Consider the following 20928-nt stretch of genomic DNA (forward strand, 5'->3'; position numbering starts at 1 on the left):
CTTCTATGTGGACACAGCTCTAAAGTCAATCAGGTATTTATAATCCAAATTTTCCGCGAGTGAAACAGCGAAGACTAGCGAGTTATAATTCAAATAGATCAAATTCAAACAATGATCAAATATCATTGTTTAAACTATGTCGTATTCATGCTTGAGGGTATTTAATTGTGTTACGATATGCGCTTAAATATAAATTAAGATATCTAAAATACGATTTACTGAATTGTAAGGTCGCTGAGATTCATTTTGCGTTATGGAAACAAATGATTATTTTCATTTTTTTGCTTTCATTTCAGATTTCAAATCAGAAGAAAATTATGTTTGATTATACAATTTATTACTTTGTTTGAGATATTAAATAGTTTCACTTAATAAGTGATATAGATTTTATCTAACGATTAAGACAAGACACATTTAGACAGTAAAACTTCTTTGGTCGAATTTGAATGCAAAATTTCTAAATGTAATATAATAAAAAACTGGAGCAAAAATGTAGTTATATCATTTCTGTGATTTCGATTGCTTGTGTGGCTTATGATATAATTTTATTGCTTATGTATTGGGTCTATATGAGTTTTTAATTGTCTTTATGAAAGTAAAACATACAGTAAGTTTCTACTTTATTTCTTACAAGCATTACTGAATAATTAGATTAAAATTACTCTAAAAATAAATTTATTAATAGTCTACCAATAAACGTAAAAAAAATCGAAGCATTTTGACCTAATAATGAAGCCAATTAGTCTTAATCGTGGAGCGGACATCAAAATGAGTGTGTCGATTAAGTCTTTTGTCCGAAATAGTTAATGAAGCAATTTAGAGAGGGTCCGCCTATTAGCAGCAAAATTTGCGGCAAATTGAACCGAAAAAGTCACTGTATCCATTCTATTATGTTTATAAATACAATCTTGATCTAAATAATCTTAATTAAATATACAAATTAGTGAAGTCGAAATAATTATATTTGATAGTAAAATATAAAAAACGTTACCATAATTATTACTAAATATGAATTTGTGTCAACCCGAGGGCGGAAAGAGAAAATTAGAACGAAGTCTGGCTCTTAAAACTTGAACTGTTCGAGAGTCATAAATAGAAAACAGTGTAATTATTTCATTGATAAAGAAGTGTGAAGATACTTGAGGATATCTTAACTACATAGAAATATATCCTCAATGACACAGTCGTTTGTTTTAAATACCAGAACCGTGAACCAGTTTCACGAGTGACACTAATTATAAACATTAAAATGATAATACACAGTACATTGCCAGCTACTGTTTATGAAAATTGTGTAATAGTGAAATTAATACTTACATAATGGGTACAAAGAACCATAAAACGAATATTAAAATCGCCATTACGCCGAGATACTGTGGTTGTTCAGTGAATGGCGCCAAAAACGTCGAGCTGAAATTGTTAATGTGATATATTTTTATAACAATTACCAATTATTTATATCCGTCGAAGGAAGGACAGAAATATTAAATATTATCTTGTTCGAATAATTTTTTGGTTCAATTGAATTAACAATGGTAATGACAAGTAAACGATATAATTGTGAACTTTTAATTATCAGGCGCGACGGCTTAAATCCATGCAAAATAACATTTTATCCGATTATTAAAACATATTTATGGACGACTTCCAATGTAGGGTAAATTATTAAATAATCATTGAAGTAAAAATTGTTCACCTCGATTTCGTAATTATTACCCGATTCGTTTTTAATTAGGCTGACATAGTTTTTGATTGGATTACAATTTATTATTATATTTTTCAAGTTATATATAAACATAAAATTATGATACACTCACTTAAAACATTCAGATGCATTCATTTTATTTTCGTATCCATTCTGAAAAGAGTTAAAACGAATCGTATTATTACTCGGAAATTACTTCTTACTACTTAAATAACTACCACTTTTTTCTATCTATATTTAACTTCAGCTTATCGGCCTTACTAATTAACTTTAAGTAACACACACATATTTCCCTTTTTGTCTCTGTGTGTCATCTGTAATTTGACTTTCGTAAAAAGAATATTTTCGTATAATTAATTATACAACCCCTATTATATATTACGCAATATTTAAGTAGGGTAATACGTATAGTACAATATAACTAGAGACCAGCCCCGGCTTTGCACGATTTTTTTTTTACATTACATTAACAGCCTGTAAACTTCCCACTGCTGGGCTAAGGCCTCCTCTCCCTTTGAGGAGAAGGTATGGAGCATATACCATCACGCTGCTCCAATGCGGATTGGTGGAATACACATGTGGCAGAATTTCGTTGAAATTTGACAAATGCAGGTTTCCTCGTTTGCACGTTTGTAATTTAATAATAAAAAAAATTATGATATAAATATAATTATATAGCACCTATAGCACTCTGGAACAATGGAGCTCTTACCAATATTTTTTTTAGAATTGGATAAGTAGTTCCGGAGATTACACCCTACTTACAAACAAACACATTTTACCTTTTTATAATATTAGTATAAATTTGTATTAAAATTAAAAAATGGTGGTAAATATGTCATTTTTACATTTTGTTTTTATTATTATTCTTACCGGTGTTATGTGGAGTTTTGTGCAATCCTTCAAAGGAAAGGAACCCTTTCCGATCCATATCATGTAAGCTGCTGATAAGGCAACATATACCATACTGTAAACACAGCACAGGAATGAAGTTAAAATCTTCAAGTGACCAACTCCTACAACGAAAACACGTAACGTTACAATAGAATAATATTATAATTATCTAGATGTTATATGTAATATATAATGATGTGTCAAAGAAATTTCGAATTATAGAAGCGTTCTGTTCAGAGCCTAATTGTTAAATACGCTTGAAATCGCAAAATGGTTTTGATAATTTTGTCAGTAACAGCCGACGGTGGATTAGCAACAAAATATATTTTACGTGCAAGTTCATTGTTACTCATGCGATCCGGATCGCTTTGAGTTTTAATATTAATGTTTTTCTTAAATAATTGTCAAACAAATTGTGAAAATTAGTTAATATATGAAAGAGTTATATCATTAAAATAAATATTTTTGATTTATCGATACATTTCAATTCCAACGTAATCTTAGAATTATTACTACTACGAGCATAACAGCCTTTAAATATCCCTCTGCTGGACTTCGGTCTATTCTCCCTTCGGGGAGAATTATTTAAAGCTAAATCCACAATGCTGATCCAATACCGGTTGGTGAAGGCACATGTTTAAAGACTCAGGATTGAATTGAAATTAGACACATGCAAATTTCCTAATTATGTTTTCCTTCACCGGCGGGCACGAGTTAATTTTAAACACAAATTAAGGGCTTCGAAATGCATTGCTGTTTGCTTGGGTTTGAACCCGAAAGCATCGGTTAATTTGCACGCATTCTTAACACTTGATCATCTCAGCTCATTATTATTATGCTATCTCATACGATAAGTGAAAATAATTTGTATAACGATCAATTATTAATAGTATTACCTCTTAATATTGGAACAGCTCGCCATACACCAATAGGATCTTGCTGGCTGAGTTGTCCCATCGCCAACTGCAGCAGCGTAGTCGGCAGAGCGACCGCCAGCAACCAGAACGAGTAGATGACCAGGTAAGGTATGTCTCCATATTTGAAGGCTTCTCGTGGTAGTCGAATGGTATTGAATAGTGTAAATGATAAAGCTATTGTGCATATTTGAGTCTTAATCACGTCCAGCACCCGTCTGACTGTCTGAAAGAAAATATTTTATTATCATACAGTAAAAGAAAATATCATTAAAATCACTATCATATAATTAGTGTAATACTTATTCTAATAATACTAAAATATATTTATTTTATACATTTTTATAAATAGTACTTCCCACGACTCGCAAGATTAAATCAGTATAGATTTAGAAACAAATCACGCCGTCACGTATTGAAATAAAAATAAAATTGAATGTCGCTGAAAGACGAAAACTAAACTCAACGAGGTAATTGTTCGTGTTTAATTCTTTATTATCTAATTTTAATATGAACATCTATTTTTAAGTAGTTACTAGTGCGTCACGCAATAATTCGCATTGTCTTGTTTCGATAGTATTAAGAGTGAATGGAACAGCTCAAGAAATATTATTTCTTTAAGACATATACAGCAATAACAATAAATCTATTAATTTTACAAGACAATATTCGTTTGAAATTATGTAAGTTAAGAAAAAGTAAAGAGCAAGATCATGCGAGTGCTAAATCTAGACTAAGATAGTCATCAAAGGTAATTGACCGTTAATTTGTAATAAATTTACTTGTTATGTATGTTCAGTTAAGTAAACTGTCATTTTTAACGTGCAATAATTCTTTTTTTATTATTTAGTCAATTCATATTTATTTATTGTTCTTTTTTTTAATTATATGTTATTTAAACAACCGTCGGTTTCGATGTTTCTCAATATCTATCGGGCGCGTTTTGACGGTCATATTTTTTATATATGTATATTTTACACACAAAGGCGGTTAGCGGTGTGTAACATGAACAGACATAACTGTGATAATAATATAAATAAATAAAGTCTTCGACAAACATTTCAATAAAAATCGTGACGTCATTTAAAATTGTGATACAGTATTACATATTAATCGAGATGTAATAATTTTTTTTTATTAATAGATTAAATATAATAAAATAAACCGAATGATAATGATAATGTTGAGTCAAAAGAACTATTCATACTAAACGGTTAATTTAGCCCCTGACCATTGACCGCTGCCCATAGACGATGGCGTTCTAAGAAGTATTAACCATTCCTTACATCGCCAATGAGCAAATAACCTTGGGTACTACGATGTTATGACCCTTGTGCCTGTGGTTACACTAGCTCAATCACCATTCAAACTGGATCAAAACAATACTGAGTACTGCTGTTTGTCGGTAAAATATATGATACTTAATTATAATATGCCCTGCGCATTTGATTAGCACAAATTAATTTAATCAAATGTGATGGATTAATAAAATTGGAATAGCCGAAGAATGAGTGGTACCTACCCAGTAGGGCTTACATACAGCCCTACTACCAAGTAAAATAATATATAAGATGTTATGTCTTTTGTGCCTCTAAAATCAGCTTGGAAAACTATTATACTGAAAATGCAATGACGAATTTCATTTAAGGCCGTCAAAAAAATCAGTGAATAAAATATAATAATAGATCAGATACGTGTCACTTTTAATTCTTAGCAACACATGACATTGCTATCCAAAGCTATTACGACTTAAGTACCTAGGTATATCGGATAAACTGTTCGCGTTCAATAAACAAGCAAGATTATTTATGTAACAATTTGTTACTAATAAAATGTGTACATAAGTACACATTTTTTCTAAAGAACGTGCAGTATATTGTTTATATGAGTAAGAAATACCGTATCTGTAAAGTATTTGCCCTTGAGTTGGCTTAGCATATATTGGATTCTACTATAATTAGTTAAATAGAGCATAGTTCGTTTCATAATAGTATATACTTATAAAATAATTATTTTCATGATTACAGTAGCCGCGACGGCATATACGGAAAACGAGTGGCGCAACTAATTCTTCTTTTATTCCAAATTATAAAGCAGTGACGTTTGCAATTGCAGCATTTGGACCTTGGAGCAATAGTGAAAAAAAAAGTGGCAGTTAACAGAACGGCGTTATCTAATCGCTATTTTGAATTTGGAACGTTTCTGAATAGAGTTGTTGAAATTTGTTATACCCATTTAATCTTTCTATCATATTATGTTTTGAAGCGGTTTAGGCTAAATGTTCTTCAAAGTTAATAGTTTCTTTTGAGATTCTGATTTTGTTAGTGATATGGTATCTCAGCGTACTTATTAATTTTATTTGATTATTGGTAGGTAACTACCAGTTAGGTAGTTTCTAAATATACATACACATTTTGTACATTTTATCTTACGATAATGTGTACAAAAAAGCATTTTGATCTACATTTTTTAATGGTATAGGTTGGCGAAAGAGCAAATGGGCTACCTGATGGTAAGTGGTCACCATCGCCCAAAGACAATGATGCTGTAAGAAATGTTAACCTATCCTTTCATCGCCAATGCGCCATCAACCTTGGGAACTAAAATGTTATGTCCCTTGTGCACAGGCACAGGGCGATGAGCCAGTAAAACTAATAATACCAGAGTTATACTGGGTCACTCATCCTTTAATCCGCAACACAACAATACTGAGAATATCTGATAAACGGGTGATACCTACCCGGAAGAGCTAGCACAAAGCCCTACGACCAAGCAAATAGTTTTATAGTTTTTTATTAAAACATGTATATTTTTAATGTTAACTTTCTTATAATTCTATTTAGTGTAGCTCATATACTTTTCGTAAAAAAAAAACTTGTTTTTAATGATACCAATTTTCTCGAAACTTGACTTGTTTGATAAAAGTTGATGTCCTTAAAACCTTAAACATAAGATACGTCTGATTATTTAAGTGAGGAATACAATTACCAAATTAGCCTTCATTGTTATTTAAATTAAAAATATTTGAAAGTCAAGTTTGTAATAACAAAAATGTAATTTTAATTTAGGTGTGTTTTGTCTTTGCTTAGTCGTAAATCACAATAATTTGTATAGTCTTTAACAAAAGGATGCAGTAATTACACACTTAAATCATTTCTAACGTCTAATTATCATATATTTTTAAATGTTTTTTGCTCTGTATTAAATATTTAAAAATGATTACTTAAGAGTTTTTACATATTCTTCGCATGGTTACCATTTGTTTTTTGAGTAAACCATTTCCGAGATGCACGAAATAGGTTTATTTATAAATATACGTATACAATGACAGATAATTTAAGTAATATTATAAGATAATACGATGATCTTCTACTAAAAGAGTTTTGCCACAACGTTAATTCACAACTGCGTAGTAGACGTTACAGTGAGGACTTTCTCAGTGAGTGACTAAAGAAGTAGGTGCATAGTGCACACACACACACACATACACACACACACCTACATCACACTCGCCTCACACAAACACACATGCACTTTGTAATAATTATTAATTTCAGTTTTTTTTATTTTATTTTAAATTTTCTCTTTAACTTCATTTATATTAAGTAAAAGTTTGTTTATTTTTGAGTGAGTATGATACATACTCGTGTCAGAGGGGGGTCCCTCTAGAGAGAACCAACCTTAAATATGTTATGTATACTGTGGTAAAGAATAAAAAAAAGACACAGGTATACTCTGTATTCCTTTATAGTTCGATGGGCCGTCAATACGATACAACCGCAGTTATATCAGACTCAGGGCTAACTTTACGTGCTTAGGAAGGCACGAGAACTTTACTCTGGCTTATATCTAACTTAGGGCAACTACTGCGATGTAGACAATAAAATCAATAACCTTATTTTGTTCGATAGGGAATTTAAACGTGGTAAATCGAGATTTAACTCAATGCAGCTAACTTAAAAACTGTTATACTAATCGCACTGGTACCGTAATAGTGAATATATTAATTACACCCGTCAAATATGCTGTTTTAAAAATAATTTTGTTTGTGCGCACACATTACAAAGAGCCGAGATGGCCCAATGGTTAGAACGCGTACATCTTAAACAATTATTGCGGGTTCAAGCTCAGGCGAACACAACTGAATTTTCATATGCCTAATGTGTGTTTATAATTCATCTTGTGCTCGGCGGTGAAGAAAACATCGTGAGGAAACCTGTATGTGTCTTATTTCAACGAAATTCTGCCACATGGGAATCCACTAATCTGCATTGGACCAGCGTGGTGGAATATGGTCTAACCTGCTCCTCAAAGGGAGAAGAGGCCTTAGCCCAGCAATGGGAAATTTACAGTCTGTACATGTTGTTGCATGTCGTTGCACACATTACTTGGAATGAATAATGAATATTCAAGAAACAGCAGATTAAGAACTCATACATAGCGAATAGACGTAATTTTGATATATTTTGATTTTGATTTAATTTCGCAAAATACGCAAAACTTTTAAAATATTTTAATTCTATATTTATCTAAGCTGACACAAGCCCTTTTACTTGTATCTTTTAAATAGGTTTATTACACCTAAACGCTTATGAGACTGCTACTAAAACTGAGTAACGTTTAAGTGTCCACGCTTATGTATATTTAAATCGTTTAGAGAATTAAGTTCTGACGTAATATATCATAAAATTTAAAAGTGTTCCGGATATTATCTAAAGTACGCTTAGTTTAATAGTCCGTAATATTACATTCAGACTTGGGATTTATTATATAATTATCATTTTTTTTATGATTTTTAATTTATTAAACATAAGCAGTGATTACCTCGAAAAAGGCAGATTACCACAAATTACCTCTAAATATATGCAATTCACAAATGATATCTAAATCGGTTAACAAAAAAATATATATATATAATAGCATTTAACAAATGAACTTGGAAACAGCAACAGTAGTAAGCTATTAGTAAAATAATATACCGTAGTTCGATACAATTAAAACCAAAAGCAAATAAATGAACTGAACAAATATTACATTCGCATACGTAATATACAATCAAGAATTCCGTGACATTCATACACACATATATTTTTTTAGTTTAAAGTCAAAGCAAGAAAATGTATGTCATTCCAAATCGGTTTTGTATTGTCATTGTAGTTGAGAATGTTATGACAACTTTTACCATGTTGGAGCCTTTACCAAGCAAACATACGGCGTTTAGTGCATGAATGAAAAACAAACATTTGTTATATGTTCAACGAGCACCTATTTCTTGGTATTTATGCAGCTTGACATGACGTGTTGATATTACGATTTAGAATATTTGAATTTCGAATTATAAAAATTATATAAGAAATTCAAATGTAATTTATGATTAGTACTTATGTTCTAATTAATATTCATTTAATTTTTGAAAATTAAATATAATCTCATTTTTGTTCTTAAAATACAATTTTGTTGGATGAGAATTATCAATTTCATTTAAATATCAAAGTTTCTTAGGCATTTACTGAGTGTGATTGATTTAAATTTATCTAAATTTGTTCTTTGAAGTTATTGAAGATTAAATCGAGTTGAATTATTTGTTGTTTTACGATGAAGCGAGTAATTAAAATAATGAAATAAAAAACGGCGGAAAAACTGGATTTTTTTCAGATATTCCATGATTGTTCTATGTTTAAAAAAACTCCGGCAATCTGCTTTTGTTCAAAACAACCATGTTTATTCTCATGTACTTGTTATTTCCCAATACGAGGGGCAAAGACCTTTGGAATTTCACGGCCATTGTCACTATTCAATTGTTTTAGCATTGTCCCGACAATACCGAAATACTGTGAAATAATCCTTTATGACTAGAGCTTTGATAAACTCTATTAGAGCTGACCGCTAACTTTTCAATTTATCTACGCGATACAATTTGAATGAAGCCGATTCATTTCAAAACAAATACAGAGATCATTATTGTGTTTAGTTTTAAAAATATTTTTGTATCTATATTTTCTCTTCGAGTTCCTTCCATTTTTAATCATACATTTATAGTATTTTCGCATGAATAATATAGCTTTCAGAAATAGATAGAGATTACTTCTGTTTCCCTATTAAGGAGAAGGTCAAAGATTCTTTCAGCTCGCTGCTTGGTGAACACACATGTGGCAGAATCATTCTTCCTGAAGGCTTCCTCATGATAATATCCTTTACCGCTGAACACAACATGAATAGCAAATGAAAAATCCGCGGTACTTGCTTTAATTTAAACTCTGAAACTTCCGGACCCATTCGGTTCTTCAGCGAGAATCAGGTATAGATTTAAATGAATTTTAAAACAATTGATCAAAATTATAATACCTTTTCTAAAAAGTGATAATGTTCTCTGCTTTGTAAGGTCTTCATATTTTTTTTATTATAATTTATTTTATAAATGTGGTGTATGCATGTTTTTTTTTTAAATTTGTATATCTAAATAGTACATAATATTAGTAATGCAATTATCGAAAAAGATATAACACTTTACAGCTTGCTAGTTCTAATTCGAACGAGTGCTACAAATTTAATGTAATAAGTAATTCAAAATTGCTCGTAATTTTACTTTAACGTAACTTACTTTAGCCTACGTGAATGTAGTGTTATTTGATTTTTTAATTTTGAGGTCATTTGTCTACTAATTTAAGTTTAATTTATATGCGGTTCGTTACTGTGAATAGCTCTACTTAAAGCATGTCTGATACGGCTTAATAAAAAAAAATAAAGGTATTATTGGGTGGAAATTGCTTCATTTTGATCGTCTAATATTAAGCCTAAAAGAGGATTGTCAAGCACAAGAGACTATTTATTCACTATTATTGTCTTTAATTATATACATATAATACATTTATATACATATAATGTGATATAATTAAGAGTCAGATTAAATTAAATTTAAAGAACTTGAATTGTTATCACCTTTTACTTCGATTGACCTATAAGAGAATTCACTCATATCTACAAAATATTTAACCGATGGCTGAATTATTAGCATTTTTTTATAACAAAGGTTGGACCATTGGGCCAACTGATGTTAAATGATCATCACTGCCCATACACATTGGCGATAAGCTTTAACCGTTCCTTACACCGCCAATGCACCACCAGCCTTGGGAACCAAGTTTTTATGTTCTTTGTGCTTGTATTTACACTGTCTCACTCATCTTTCCAACAAGCGAATATAACACTAAATTAATTTTACTAAATTATTTATTTTGTTATTGTGTAAGATATATTATAAGTGTCTATTTCACTTCCTTTGTAATTCTATAACCGTAATTGATAAACCCGCAGAAAATAGATAATGTTCATTGTTTATTATAATTACATATGACCATCACCATTCAGCCAATCATAGTTCCTGGATAATGGTCCACGTTGAACCAAAGCGCCCAGCTTTACTATCTATCTATCTATCTATCTATCTAGTCCCGTCCTTTCTTCAGGTAATCCTAAATAAATTTGAAGGGAGCAGTATTTCTTTCAAGAACGCGTTTGCTTCAACAGCCACCAGTCCTTCAACATATTGCTTGACCAGCCCACTGCCTATACAGTTTGCTAATTTACGAGCAATATCGGTCACTCTGGTTCTTCTCCAGGTAAAATGTATTTCGTATTTAACGTTTACATTTAACACAACATATCATGGTAAGACGATTTGATTTCTCTTCAAACTATGCGCTATAGACAATACCATATTATTACTTGAGTATGATGTCAGCTAGTTTTTTTCAATGACGTTTACAGATCTTGAGTTAAGTGACTTCTGTTCTATGCCCGTGTAGACAGTTCGCTCATTCGTCATATAGAAAAAAAAAAAAAAAACAAATGAAAAATGGAAAATTGTTTTGTATCATCTGCAATAAATTATATTAAAGTTTGTTATAATATTAAATTACTCTCGCCAAGTATCAGTCTATATCGTATATTAAATTCATGTTTCAATGATCGTATCTTGATCGTTTTATGACATAATATACATTATTGTCATTAACGTAACATTAATCATCTATAATGATATTTATAATGATTATGATGCTGTAATGATGATGAGATACCATCAAGAATGGATATTAATCTATTAATATCAATTATATTAATCGGCTAGAAAGTTTTATAGTACACATTATGTCACGGTATCTATATATTGAATTAAACACCTAACGAACTGTTTAATTCAACACCGTTTGCTATTTTGATCTACATCCTGTTAAGGATGAGACTTAGAGCTTATTCCACCACGCTACCCCACTTTGGGTCGTTACGTTGTCTGACAGAATTTCATCTGATACGTTTAGGTTTTCACCTAGATCAGATTTGGAGTGAATGGCGGTCAGTAATGGTATTTTCTCGCATATAGAAGATATTTAATTAGTGTTTTATAGCCCGCTACGGAGACAAGTGTGCCCCCGAGTAGCCAGGCGTAGCGGACATGACCCAACTAGCTTCAAATAGGTACGAATGACACAATTAGTATTTTCCCTTTTTTTTTCGATTTGATTCGCCCATACTATCAATTAAACATCAGAACTAAAAGCGGTTATGATTACAAAAATATATTTTCAACAAAATACTGATTCGAGTTTAACGAAATTTAAATTATGAGTTAATTTTGCATATTATATATCGTCATCGTTTATCCTCAAAAACTTGTAAGATGTGCGAGTAACTCAAAAATACATAAACAATATTCAAATACACATACATACGTAATCTTGCACGCGTACAGAACTCTAGAGATCTCATATTATGTCAAAATTTTGTACTTCAAAAATCGCTATTACACGAATGGAAAGTTAAAATTAATAACATAAAATAATATAAAACATGCAAGGAAAACTAATTATCGTAAGTTATATGAAACATTATGTAAAAAAGAAATAGACGCGTTCGTTTAATTTAGTTTCTAAATGAATGTAGTTTTGTTTCCTATATTTTAACGAATGTATAAATCAGAAGAACTGAACAAAAAAGTACCGAGGAAAATACCTCATGCGTTAATACAACACTTGCATAAATCTTAGTTTTATATATTAACCGCAAAAATATATATTCTCATAACTGAATAGGAGTTTCATTTGAATATTATGTATTCATTGAAGATTTGTGCAACATCGTTTCGATTTGATATTTTTTAAATTAAACAAAAATAATAAGTTATATTATTTATATGCGTCTAAAGATCGATAAACCAAACGAGTGTATCATCATTCATTTTCATTATGATTTTGGACCTAATAATTAGCTACGTTTACGAATTTTTCACAATATAGTTGGTAAGATTTTTATTTGGCTTTAAAACAGTAATTTTTTTATCGACAAACAGTTGAATGACGTTCGTATAATCAACGCAACACATGCGCAGGCTCGAATATATACTAAGCGATGCAAAACTTCTTTTTCTCGTGGTATAATGAATCAAATACATTTGAATTTTTTCGCTTGATTGGTACTAATTTAATAAAATATTAACTTTCAGTAACTTAGGTGTTCAGTCTTCGTTAGAATTAATTGGATTGTTCATTAAGTTTGTTATTTTACTAACGAAACTCCTAATTAGCGTTCTTATCGAAGGATGTCTTGTTTTTGTATGACGGTATTTAATAATTTTAATATAATTTAATTAACTTTTGATGTTTTGTCAAAGATTTATTATTATTATTATTATATTGTAATTTTCGAGTATGACTTGTATATAATATATGAATTTAATTTTAGTTATATTTTTATAACGATATTTTAAAATTATCTTATATTTATTAAACTTATCAACAAAATACATTATTATTATAATATGTATATTGTAACTGTGTTAATTTTTAAAGGAGTGTATAACGTCTTATGTTTGATTGTTAACAATAAACCTCCGGAAATTAAAGCATTATAATAATTGAATCCTTAACTAATTTCAATAATTGTTTTATATGATACAAGATATTATATCGTTTTCTAATGTTTATATCAATCCATTGAATCTATTATAAGAGTGACGATTTAAAAAGTTTTATTTCTCTTTATGTACCGTTATATGAGGAGACATCTTTAATGACAGGGATTGGAACGTAACATGTCAGTAGCTGGTTGAATGAAACGTGAAGAATTCTTTCACGAACACGCAATGGATCAAGATTTCACCCTTTTATTGTAGATGACGTTTTAACTTGACACAATACTCAGAAATACAAATAGGACTTTTAAAATATGCCATATACGAACTTTAACATCAAACTAAATAAAATATGATAACGACGGAGACTACTTTAAAACTTTTAAATGATGAGATAAATTCGTAAAAACTTCAACGTTTTATTTAAGCGCAGAGGGCAATAAGAAAGACGTACAAAATGTCTCATTTAAAATAAAAAAATATATATAGCCTCCTTGGTTCTCCTTTTAAAATTATTTACAAATTCATATATCGCAGAAATCGATATATCACGGTGTAATCGCGATATTGTCTTAGTGCGAAATGATTTATAAACAGTAATATATAAATCCACTTATTAATGTGGTTCTCCGAAATTTCACGTGTTCTAGTAATGGAGCGTATAATCCATCGTGTTTCCCACTTGGTAGTAAGTACTTACAACCTTTCATAGACATTGATGTCATATGAATTATATACTATTCTTTATTCCGAATGAACCGAGAAGATTAGGATCTACTATGATGTGTTTTGTGTACAATCACTCTCAACACCATTCACCTAAACTTCAACACAATAACACAGAGTTATTTTTTTATGGTACAATAAATTATGAATGTGTCGTACCCAGACATACTTGTATAGTCTTGTCATATACAATGAATTAGTATAACACATGTGAACTGTAACCCACACATGAAAATAAGAAGTAAGATACCAACTCTATATAACATAACAGTAAAGACTCCTAAAATATTTTATTATTGTTATTAATCATGATACTGTATATATCAAAGTAGGTTTGCTCACTTTAACTGTCCTCGCTTTAAGAAAGTAAATTAAATAATAAAAAATTTAATATGGGAAAAATAGAATTAATCGGAGCATGACAGGTTAATACTAGACTGTGTTCAAGAATACCTTTTAAGACACGCAATGTATCAGTATCTGTTATTACTTCTAGATAAAGGAAAAATTATATTTTCTCATAAATGACGAATAATAATTATAATCAAAATAACCAATGAAACACACACACACACACACACACACGTGAATAACGTTCACATAAATAAATATAAAATGGGCGTCAAGTCTAGTTATCTATTTTTAAAATACTTCTAAATTCAATAAAATCATCGTTATGTCATCTTCTCATTACCATTTAAGATATAAAGTGAGTGTTAATCGTTGCAATGAGCTATCATCGCGTGTCTGCCGTTTCCCTCTCATCAATTCGCTGATTACTCTTAATTTCTATTACGGTTAACTGTCTTAATTTGATCTTAAGAAGATGTTTGAATTGAAAGAGTTTTTTTTTGTATATAATTTGATAATTATGACATAATTAGATCAATAATTAAGTTAACAAGTGATATTTCTACATGAGGTCAATATCTTTATAATTTATGAATATTTTAATTTAATGGTCAATTTAAGGGTGTGATCTTACATTATATAATACGTTTATGTATGTTTCATGTATAATCTTGATGAGGCTCCGGTTGGTCTAGTGGCTTGATATTATGCCACAGATCCTAGATTCTGGGTTCAAACCCGAGGTCGGGCCGATACAAAGATATTTAAAGATATTTCTGTCGAAGAATTCTCTTTAACAGACCAAAATCTGAAAGCACGTAAACGCGTTGGCCCTGCCCCTGCAGTCTTTCCGATCGTCTCGGATTTGCCGTTCTATCGGATTATGAGAGTGACGGAATAGAGAGTACACACGTGTTTGAGCACACATTTAAGGTAGAAGAAATTTACGGATTCATACCCGACTAAGTCACACTGTGTTTTCATGTGCTTCAATTTGATTTCATAATTCATCTCGTACTTAGTGACGATCTAATTTCTGCCACGGGATTGAAGCATCATGGAATAAGCTCGAAGCCTTCTCTTTAAGAGGATATGAGGCCTTTGTTTATCAGTGCGCCAGTAACAGGTTGAGACTTTTTAATCTTGTTACATTTTTTTTCCACTTTTATTTCATAAAGGTGAAAAGTTGTATAATTTCACTCTCGGACGGCAAATTTCTTCACGCGTAACTAGATTAGGTGTTAAAAAGTTTTTTAAACGCGTCTGACCTTATTATTTTTAATATTGTTTAGTATTAAAGATTCAAATGATTATGTCGCTCAAAGTCATTCAGTTTTCATTAAACTAAAAATGAAACAATTTAAAAGAACACTTATATCTCATTAAAGCAGAATAATTTATATACGGTGTGAGTTCTTGTATTTTTAAATATTGCAACAGTGAGGCAGTTGTTAGGTGATGCGAAAATTGCAAGTTCAATCTAGAAACTTTTAATCGTATAATATAATTCTTATATAAAAGTAAGATTAAAATTAATTTAGAGTAACACATTATTTATTACTATCCATTACTGATAAGCAAATTTGTTAACTTGCCTTAATTACCCTGTGAATGTGTTCTTTTGGTATAAATACTCAATTTATAACAATTACTGGATTAAACATTACAGTTGTCTATTGATAATGGATTATATTTGAAGGTTGTTTACGCTTTTTGATAAATTTAAACAATTTTAATAAGAATAAATATATAATAAATTGTGATTCTTATCGACATTTTTTTTTATTCATGTGTTAATAAATACAGATAATAAAATATAAAATGTTATTAATTATTTTGAAGTATTTGTTAAAATTTTAGAATCTCAATTTAATACCGTTTTTATAACACAGCAATTTGTTTAACAAAAATAGTTCGAACTTACGATCAACAACTCTGACCACTGGACTACTGCACTCTTTCAAAACATGGTTCTGTTCTACATACATACTTTTATATATTATAAAAATTGTTCTTTAAACTTTCTACTCGCGATTATTTTTAACATTAAATTGTGTTCAATTATTAATTAACATGTAATTCAAAAGGTGGAAACGAAATATATTATCAATATACGCAACTGTCAAAGCAATAATCGTTAAATAACATATAACACCATAACAATATGTAAAAGGAGTATTTATAGTGTAATATTTCAGGGCTATGTTGATTAAAAAAGTCAATTGACGTTTTATACTTTACGCACTAAATTGAAAGACTTAATAAAATTAATATCCTATTTTTTTAATAACACAAAACACATGACTCTCAAAACAATTGAATATTCTCATTACTTATAAGGCAATTTCAAACAATAGTCAAGCAATTTAAAGTCTAAGATGGTATTGAAAGATCGTTACGTGTTGTTTCCTTACAATAAATACTTCGTGTTTTGACCTTGTTAAATACAATTAGCGAGATATTACCCAGCCATTTTGAGAAGTTATCCCCTGCCGACTGTTGACTCTCGCACTGGTCACAACACCAAACGGCCGGGTCACCACTGCCATATAAATTTAATTTTCGTTTGAGCGCGAAACGGGTGAAAAACAAGACGGTCGCGCGCATGCGCTCAGCACGTAGGACTGACAACGGAAGGTGTGCGCTATAGTGATGCGCGCAGGTGATTAATCACATCGAAATGTTTTTATTTGTACATCCCTATCTGAACGTATTTCGATAAAAATACAATTCTTATGCTAATTTTATGTGCCAAATAAAAATACATAAACCTTATTTTATGGCAAGTACTATTGATAACACTTTTTCTAATGAAAACTTGTTAAAAAATCTACATTTCTTAACAGTTTATTGTCGGATTATTAATTAAATATGTAATAATAATATGTATGAATTAGGTTTATGAGGGATGTTGGGTACGCCGGCCATTTTATACGAAGAACAGCGAAGTAAATCTCGAAGAGAAGCTCAAATGTATGTGTGTGTGTGTGTGCAAAAATAGATCCTCCTTCTATGCCAATACTCTCATAATCGAATAGTACACAGACAGCAATCCGCTGACTGGAGTGAGTTCAGATGCAAGACAGGTGCAAGGCTTTCCGAAGCATGGGAGTACTAATGCTGTCTCTTTCCAAACGTCTGGCTTCTACTGGGAATATTTTGAAAGAAAAACCTAATAAAATTTTATTATCTTGATCCAGGGTTTAAACCCAGCAAGTTGAGATCTGCAATCGAATCGAACAAGGCAGTCGAAAAAGGAAGATTACAAAAACGTCGATATATTAAAAAAAAACACAATATCGTCACTAGTGCTGGCCGGCACTAGTGCGTCCGCGCCACGCTACACTGCTTGCAGTCTTATGGAAATGAGTCTCAGTAAAATAAAAACACTGGATAATTATAATTGTGATGTTCACTGACCGTCACTGTTATATCAAACTTCGAGAAAGGGTCTTATTAAGTGCTTTTTATGTTTTATTGTAAACGTTATAATATCTATCTTCGGATCATTCAAATAATATTAACACAAATTCAAAATCTCATTCGAACATAGATTGACTGTTATGAATATCCTCAATAGTTAACTGAAACTCTACCAATCAAATCATTTAATATATCAGCTTATCATTCAAGTAACAAACACCTTATCACAATTGTAATAAATCTAAGAAAACCAATATTTGATATAAACAATATCTTTCAAAATCGTATTTTATTTGCAATATACGTTTCATCCAAACATGACACGGCTATAATAATAATAACCTATGAGTAGTAATTACTCTTTCATTGATTACTTGGGCGATCAACTCCTTGATTACCTCGTTTGTCTAGTGACTAGCTTATGACATTGAAGTTCCAAGTTCGAAGGATCGATCCCCGAATGGTAAGCTCTAGAATGGTAAGAATGGGTAGCAAAAAAGGATTTTTTCTATTTTGAAATTCTCTGTAGCAATCTGAAGTCGGAAGGTACGTAAAACTGTTCGTCCCACGCTTGAATTCTTCCGATCGTTCCTGGTTTGCCGTCACATTTGATAATGAGAATGCACTTGCACTTGCATTCGTATTCACCTAAACGTGTGTTATCCTGTGATGTTAAAAAAGATCAGCACGATTTTTTTCTGTGCTGCTAATATACTTGGATTTTTTTTTAACAAACAAAGGTATTAATAATAATTACGGTTAATAACATGTTTACGCGTATATTTTGCAATAAATTCCTATAGGTTTTTTATAAGGACTTTGTAGATTTATGAAACGACACCTTAATAATGTTCATTTAGTTACAGGTAATATTTATTTATTTAATTAACAAAAAGAGACTGATACGTAATAAGGATCCTAAGGATATTTTAGATAGGATATTGATTAAGGATATTTATCTCAATAAAGTCCATATATGACACCAAAGTATTTGCATATTATTATTACTGATTATAATTGAATAAGATTTAAACAAAAAACGCTATTTGTTGCCTGAACATGAAATAATAAGTGGATTATATTTTATTTGCACTTAGCCAAAAAATAACCAACTCCAAATATACTCTAAGTTATTATTATTAACTAGCAAATATATCAGGCTTTAATTGTAAGGTCTCTTTCATTTTTTAAATATTGAATAATTTTATGTACTTGTGTATATATGTGTATTTAATATGCACAAGTCTGTATGTAGTTGAGTCGAGGAAAATACGGTTCAAATAACGCCTCGGGACTGATTTATTATTTATCTTATAAGATTAATAATTGTAATATTTTGAACACTAGCGGTGCACTGAGTAGCGAAAATGTATGTTTGCATTTTCGTATTTCGTTTTGTCTAATGCCTCGCATATCTTGAGAATAAATATTGACTGTAAAGCTTCGTTTCATCTGACGCGTAATGACATAAAAATATAAATATTATCAATCAATAAATTAGATCCATCTGTTTTATTTCGTAACAAAATGGGTAAAGTATGTGCAATACATAAAAAATCAATGAAGTGTATACATAAATAAATTAAATAATTAGTAAAGTTGCTAGTGTGACCAGATCAAATTGCGTACAAACCAAATTTCCAACATTAAAATCTTTTGAGTGAAAAAAATGAATTCTTATAATATTATAAAAAAATATATAATCTAAACGACGTAATTAAATATCACTATAATATGTACTATGATCTTTTAAGTTTAGTTACATATATATATGTAGTTCTAATTGTATGAAATATAGTCCCCAGACTACCCTCCTATAACTAAAGTTTTTATTCAACTTTTCAATCTATAAAAGTTAAATCTAGCGTGGTTTTCTTTGTACTGTTGTAGCCATCGGAAGTCCTTCTATCTCGAACAAATCTCCTTAGACGGTCAAATATAAAATTGGCCGTTCACGAAACAATCATTAGCTTCAGATGCTTGTATGTGTCTGCATTTTTGCGGCCGAATCATAAATCAGGTACACATTCCAATGAGTCGAAATTTTGTAAACACATTTGGTTTCACATATCAAAATAATGATGTACATTAAATTAATGCTCAGACCTAATTATTTGTATGCATCTCCGACTTTTCCGTTTTTATACTATTTTTTTTTAATTTTACTTTATTAGTGAAACAAACAGTACAAGTCCTTAAATCTATAACATATAAATTAGCACATATACCAGTAAAGTTTCCACTTATAACTAAAAATATAATAACAGCAGATCAAATTAATTATAATATGTAATATAATAATAATAAGAAAAAAACAAAACTACGAAAGAAGGGCAAATTTATAAAAAACAAATAAAAGATCTAGGCTTTATGGTTCCAACACAAATTTCCTGAAGTTAGCAACTGATTCAGTAAATATATCAATGCTGGAAAATTTTGTGTTATATTCATTACAGACTCTATATATAAAAGAATTTCGCGCTTAATTTGAATTTAATAACGGACAAAAAACAATATATAAGAAATATATTGTTTTTATGTCTTATCGTAATCCGTCTTAAAGTCGATACCTAATATTTCTTCTTTCGAATGATATGTACTCAAATATGTATCTTTTCAAATAAGTGCTATAATATTTTTGCTGTGTCACATCTTTCCTTTCTCTTTGCTGTAATCTGTGGTTTATTATGAAAAGTGACGGAATTGTGTAACAGGAAGCTGAAACGCGTGCTATTTGATTTGACCATTGAACGCGCGTGATGGTAGAGTTGGCCGTCAGATGTTACCAACTCCTTTTTCGAGAATAGATATTATGTAATGTTGCTTATTACCACGGTGAGATATCAGATTCGATTTTCTTATATATATTATAATTGTAATATTATTTTGAACCGTGATAAAATTTATTCTTACCATAAAATCCTTTTACAAACATTTTTTTTTTAAATGCATATTTAAGAATTTACTGACTACTACCAACGACTCGTGCACCTATTTACACGGATGAT

General features: G+C 30.3%; 1 protein-coding gene across 4 annotated transcripts in view; it reads right to left on the reverse strand.

Annotated features, from left to right (window-relative positions):
* LOC113404315 (sodium-dependent dopamine transporter-like) overlaps nt 1-20928 on the reverse strand; it is a 53140-nt gene that overhangs the window by 3888 nt on the left and 28324 nt on the right. For 2 of the 4 annotated variants that reach the window (XR_010309247.1, XM_026645185.2), the window contains exons 1-5: nt 16963-17148; nt 3496-3735; nt 2579-2721; nt 1818-1858; nt 1318-1410 (exon numbers count right to left, since the gene is read on the reverse strand). Coding sequence is in view for 3 of the 4 variants with exons in the window: in XM_026645185.2 (XP_026500970.1) it covers nt 1318-1410; nt 1818-1858; nt 2579-2721; nt 3496-3735; nt 16963-17104 (659 nt within the window). In the remaining variant the exon portion in view is untranslated. Of the gene's footprint in view, nt 1-1317; nt 1411-1817; nt 1859-2578; nt 2722-3495; nt 3740-16962; nt 17149-20928 lie in introns of those variants that run through there. The other 2 variants (XM_026645195.2, XM_064215995.1) reach the window with 2 other exon arrangements.

This window comes from Vanessa tameamea, chromosome 10 (assembly GCF_037043105.1).
Source record: "Vanessa tameamea isolate UH-Manoa-2023 chromosome 10, ilVanTame1 primary haplotype, whole genome shotgun sequence".
Taxonomy (NCBI): Eukaryota; Metazoa; Arthropoda; class Insecta; order Lepidoptera; family Nymphalidae; genus Vanessa; species Vanessa tameamea.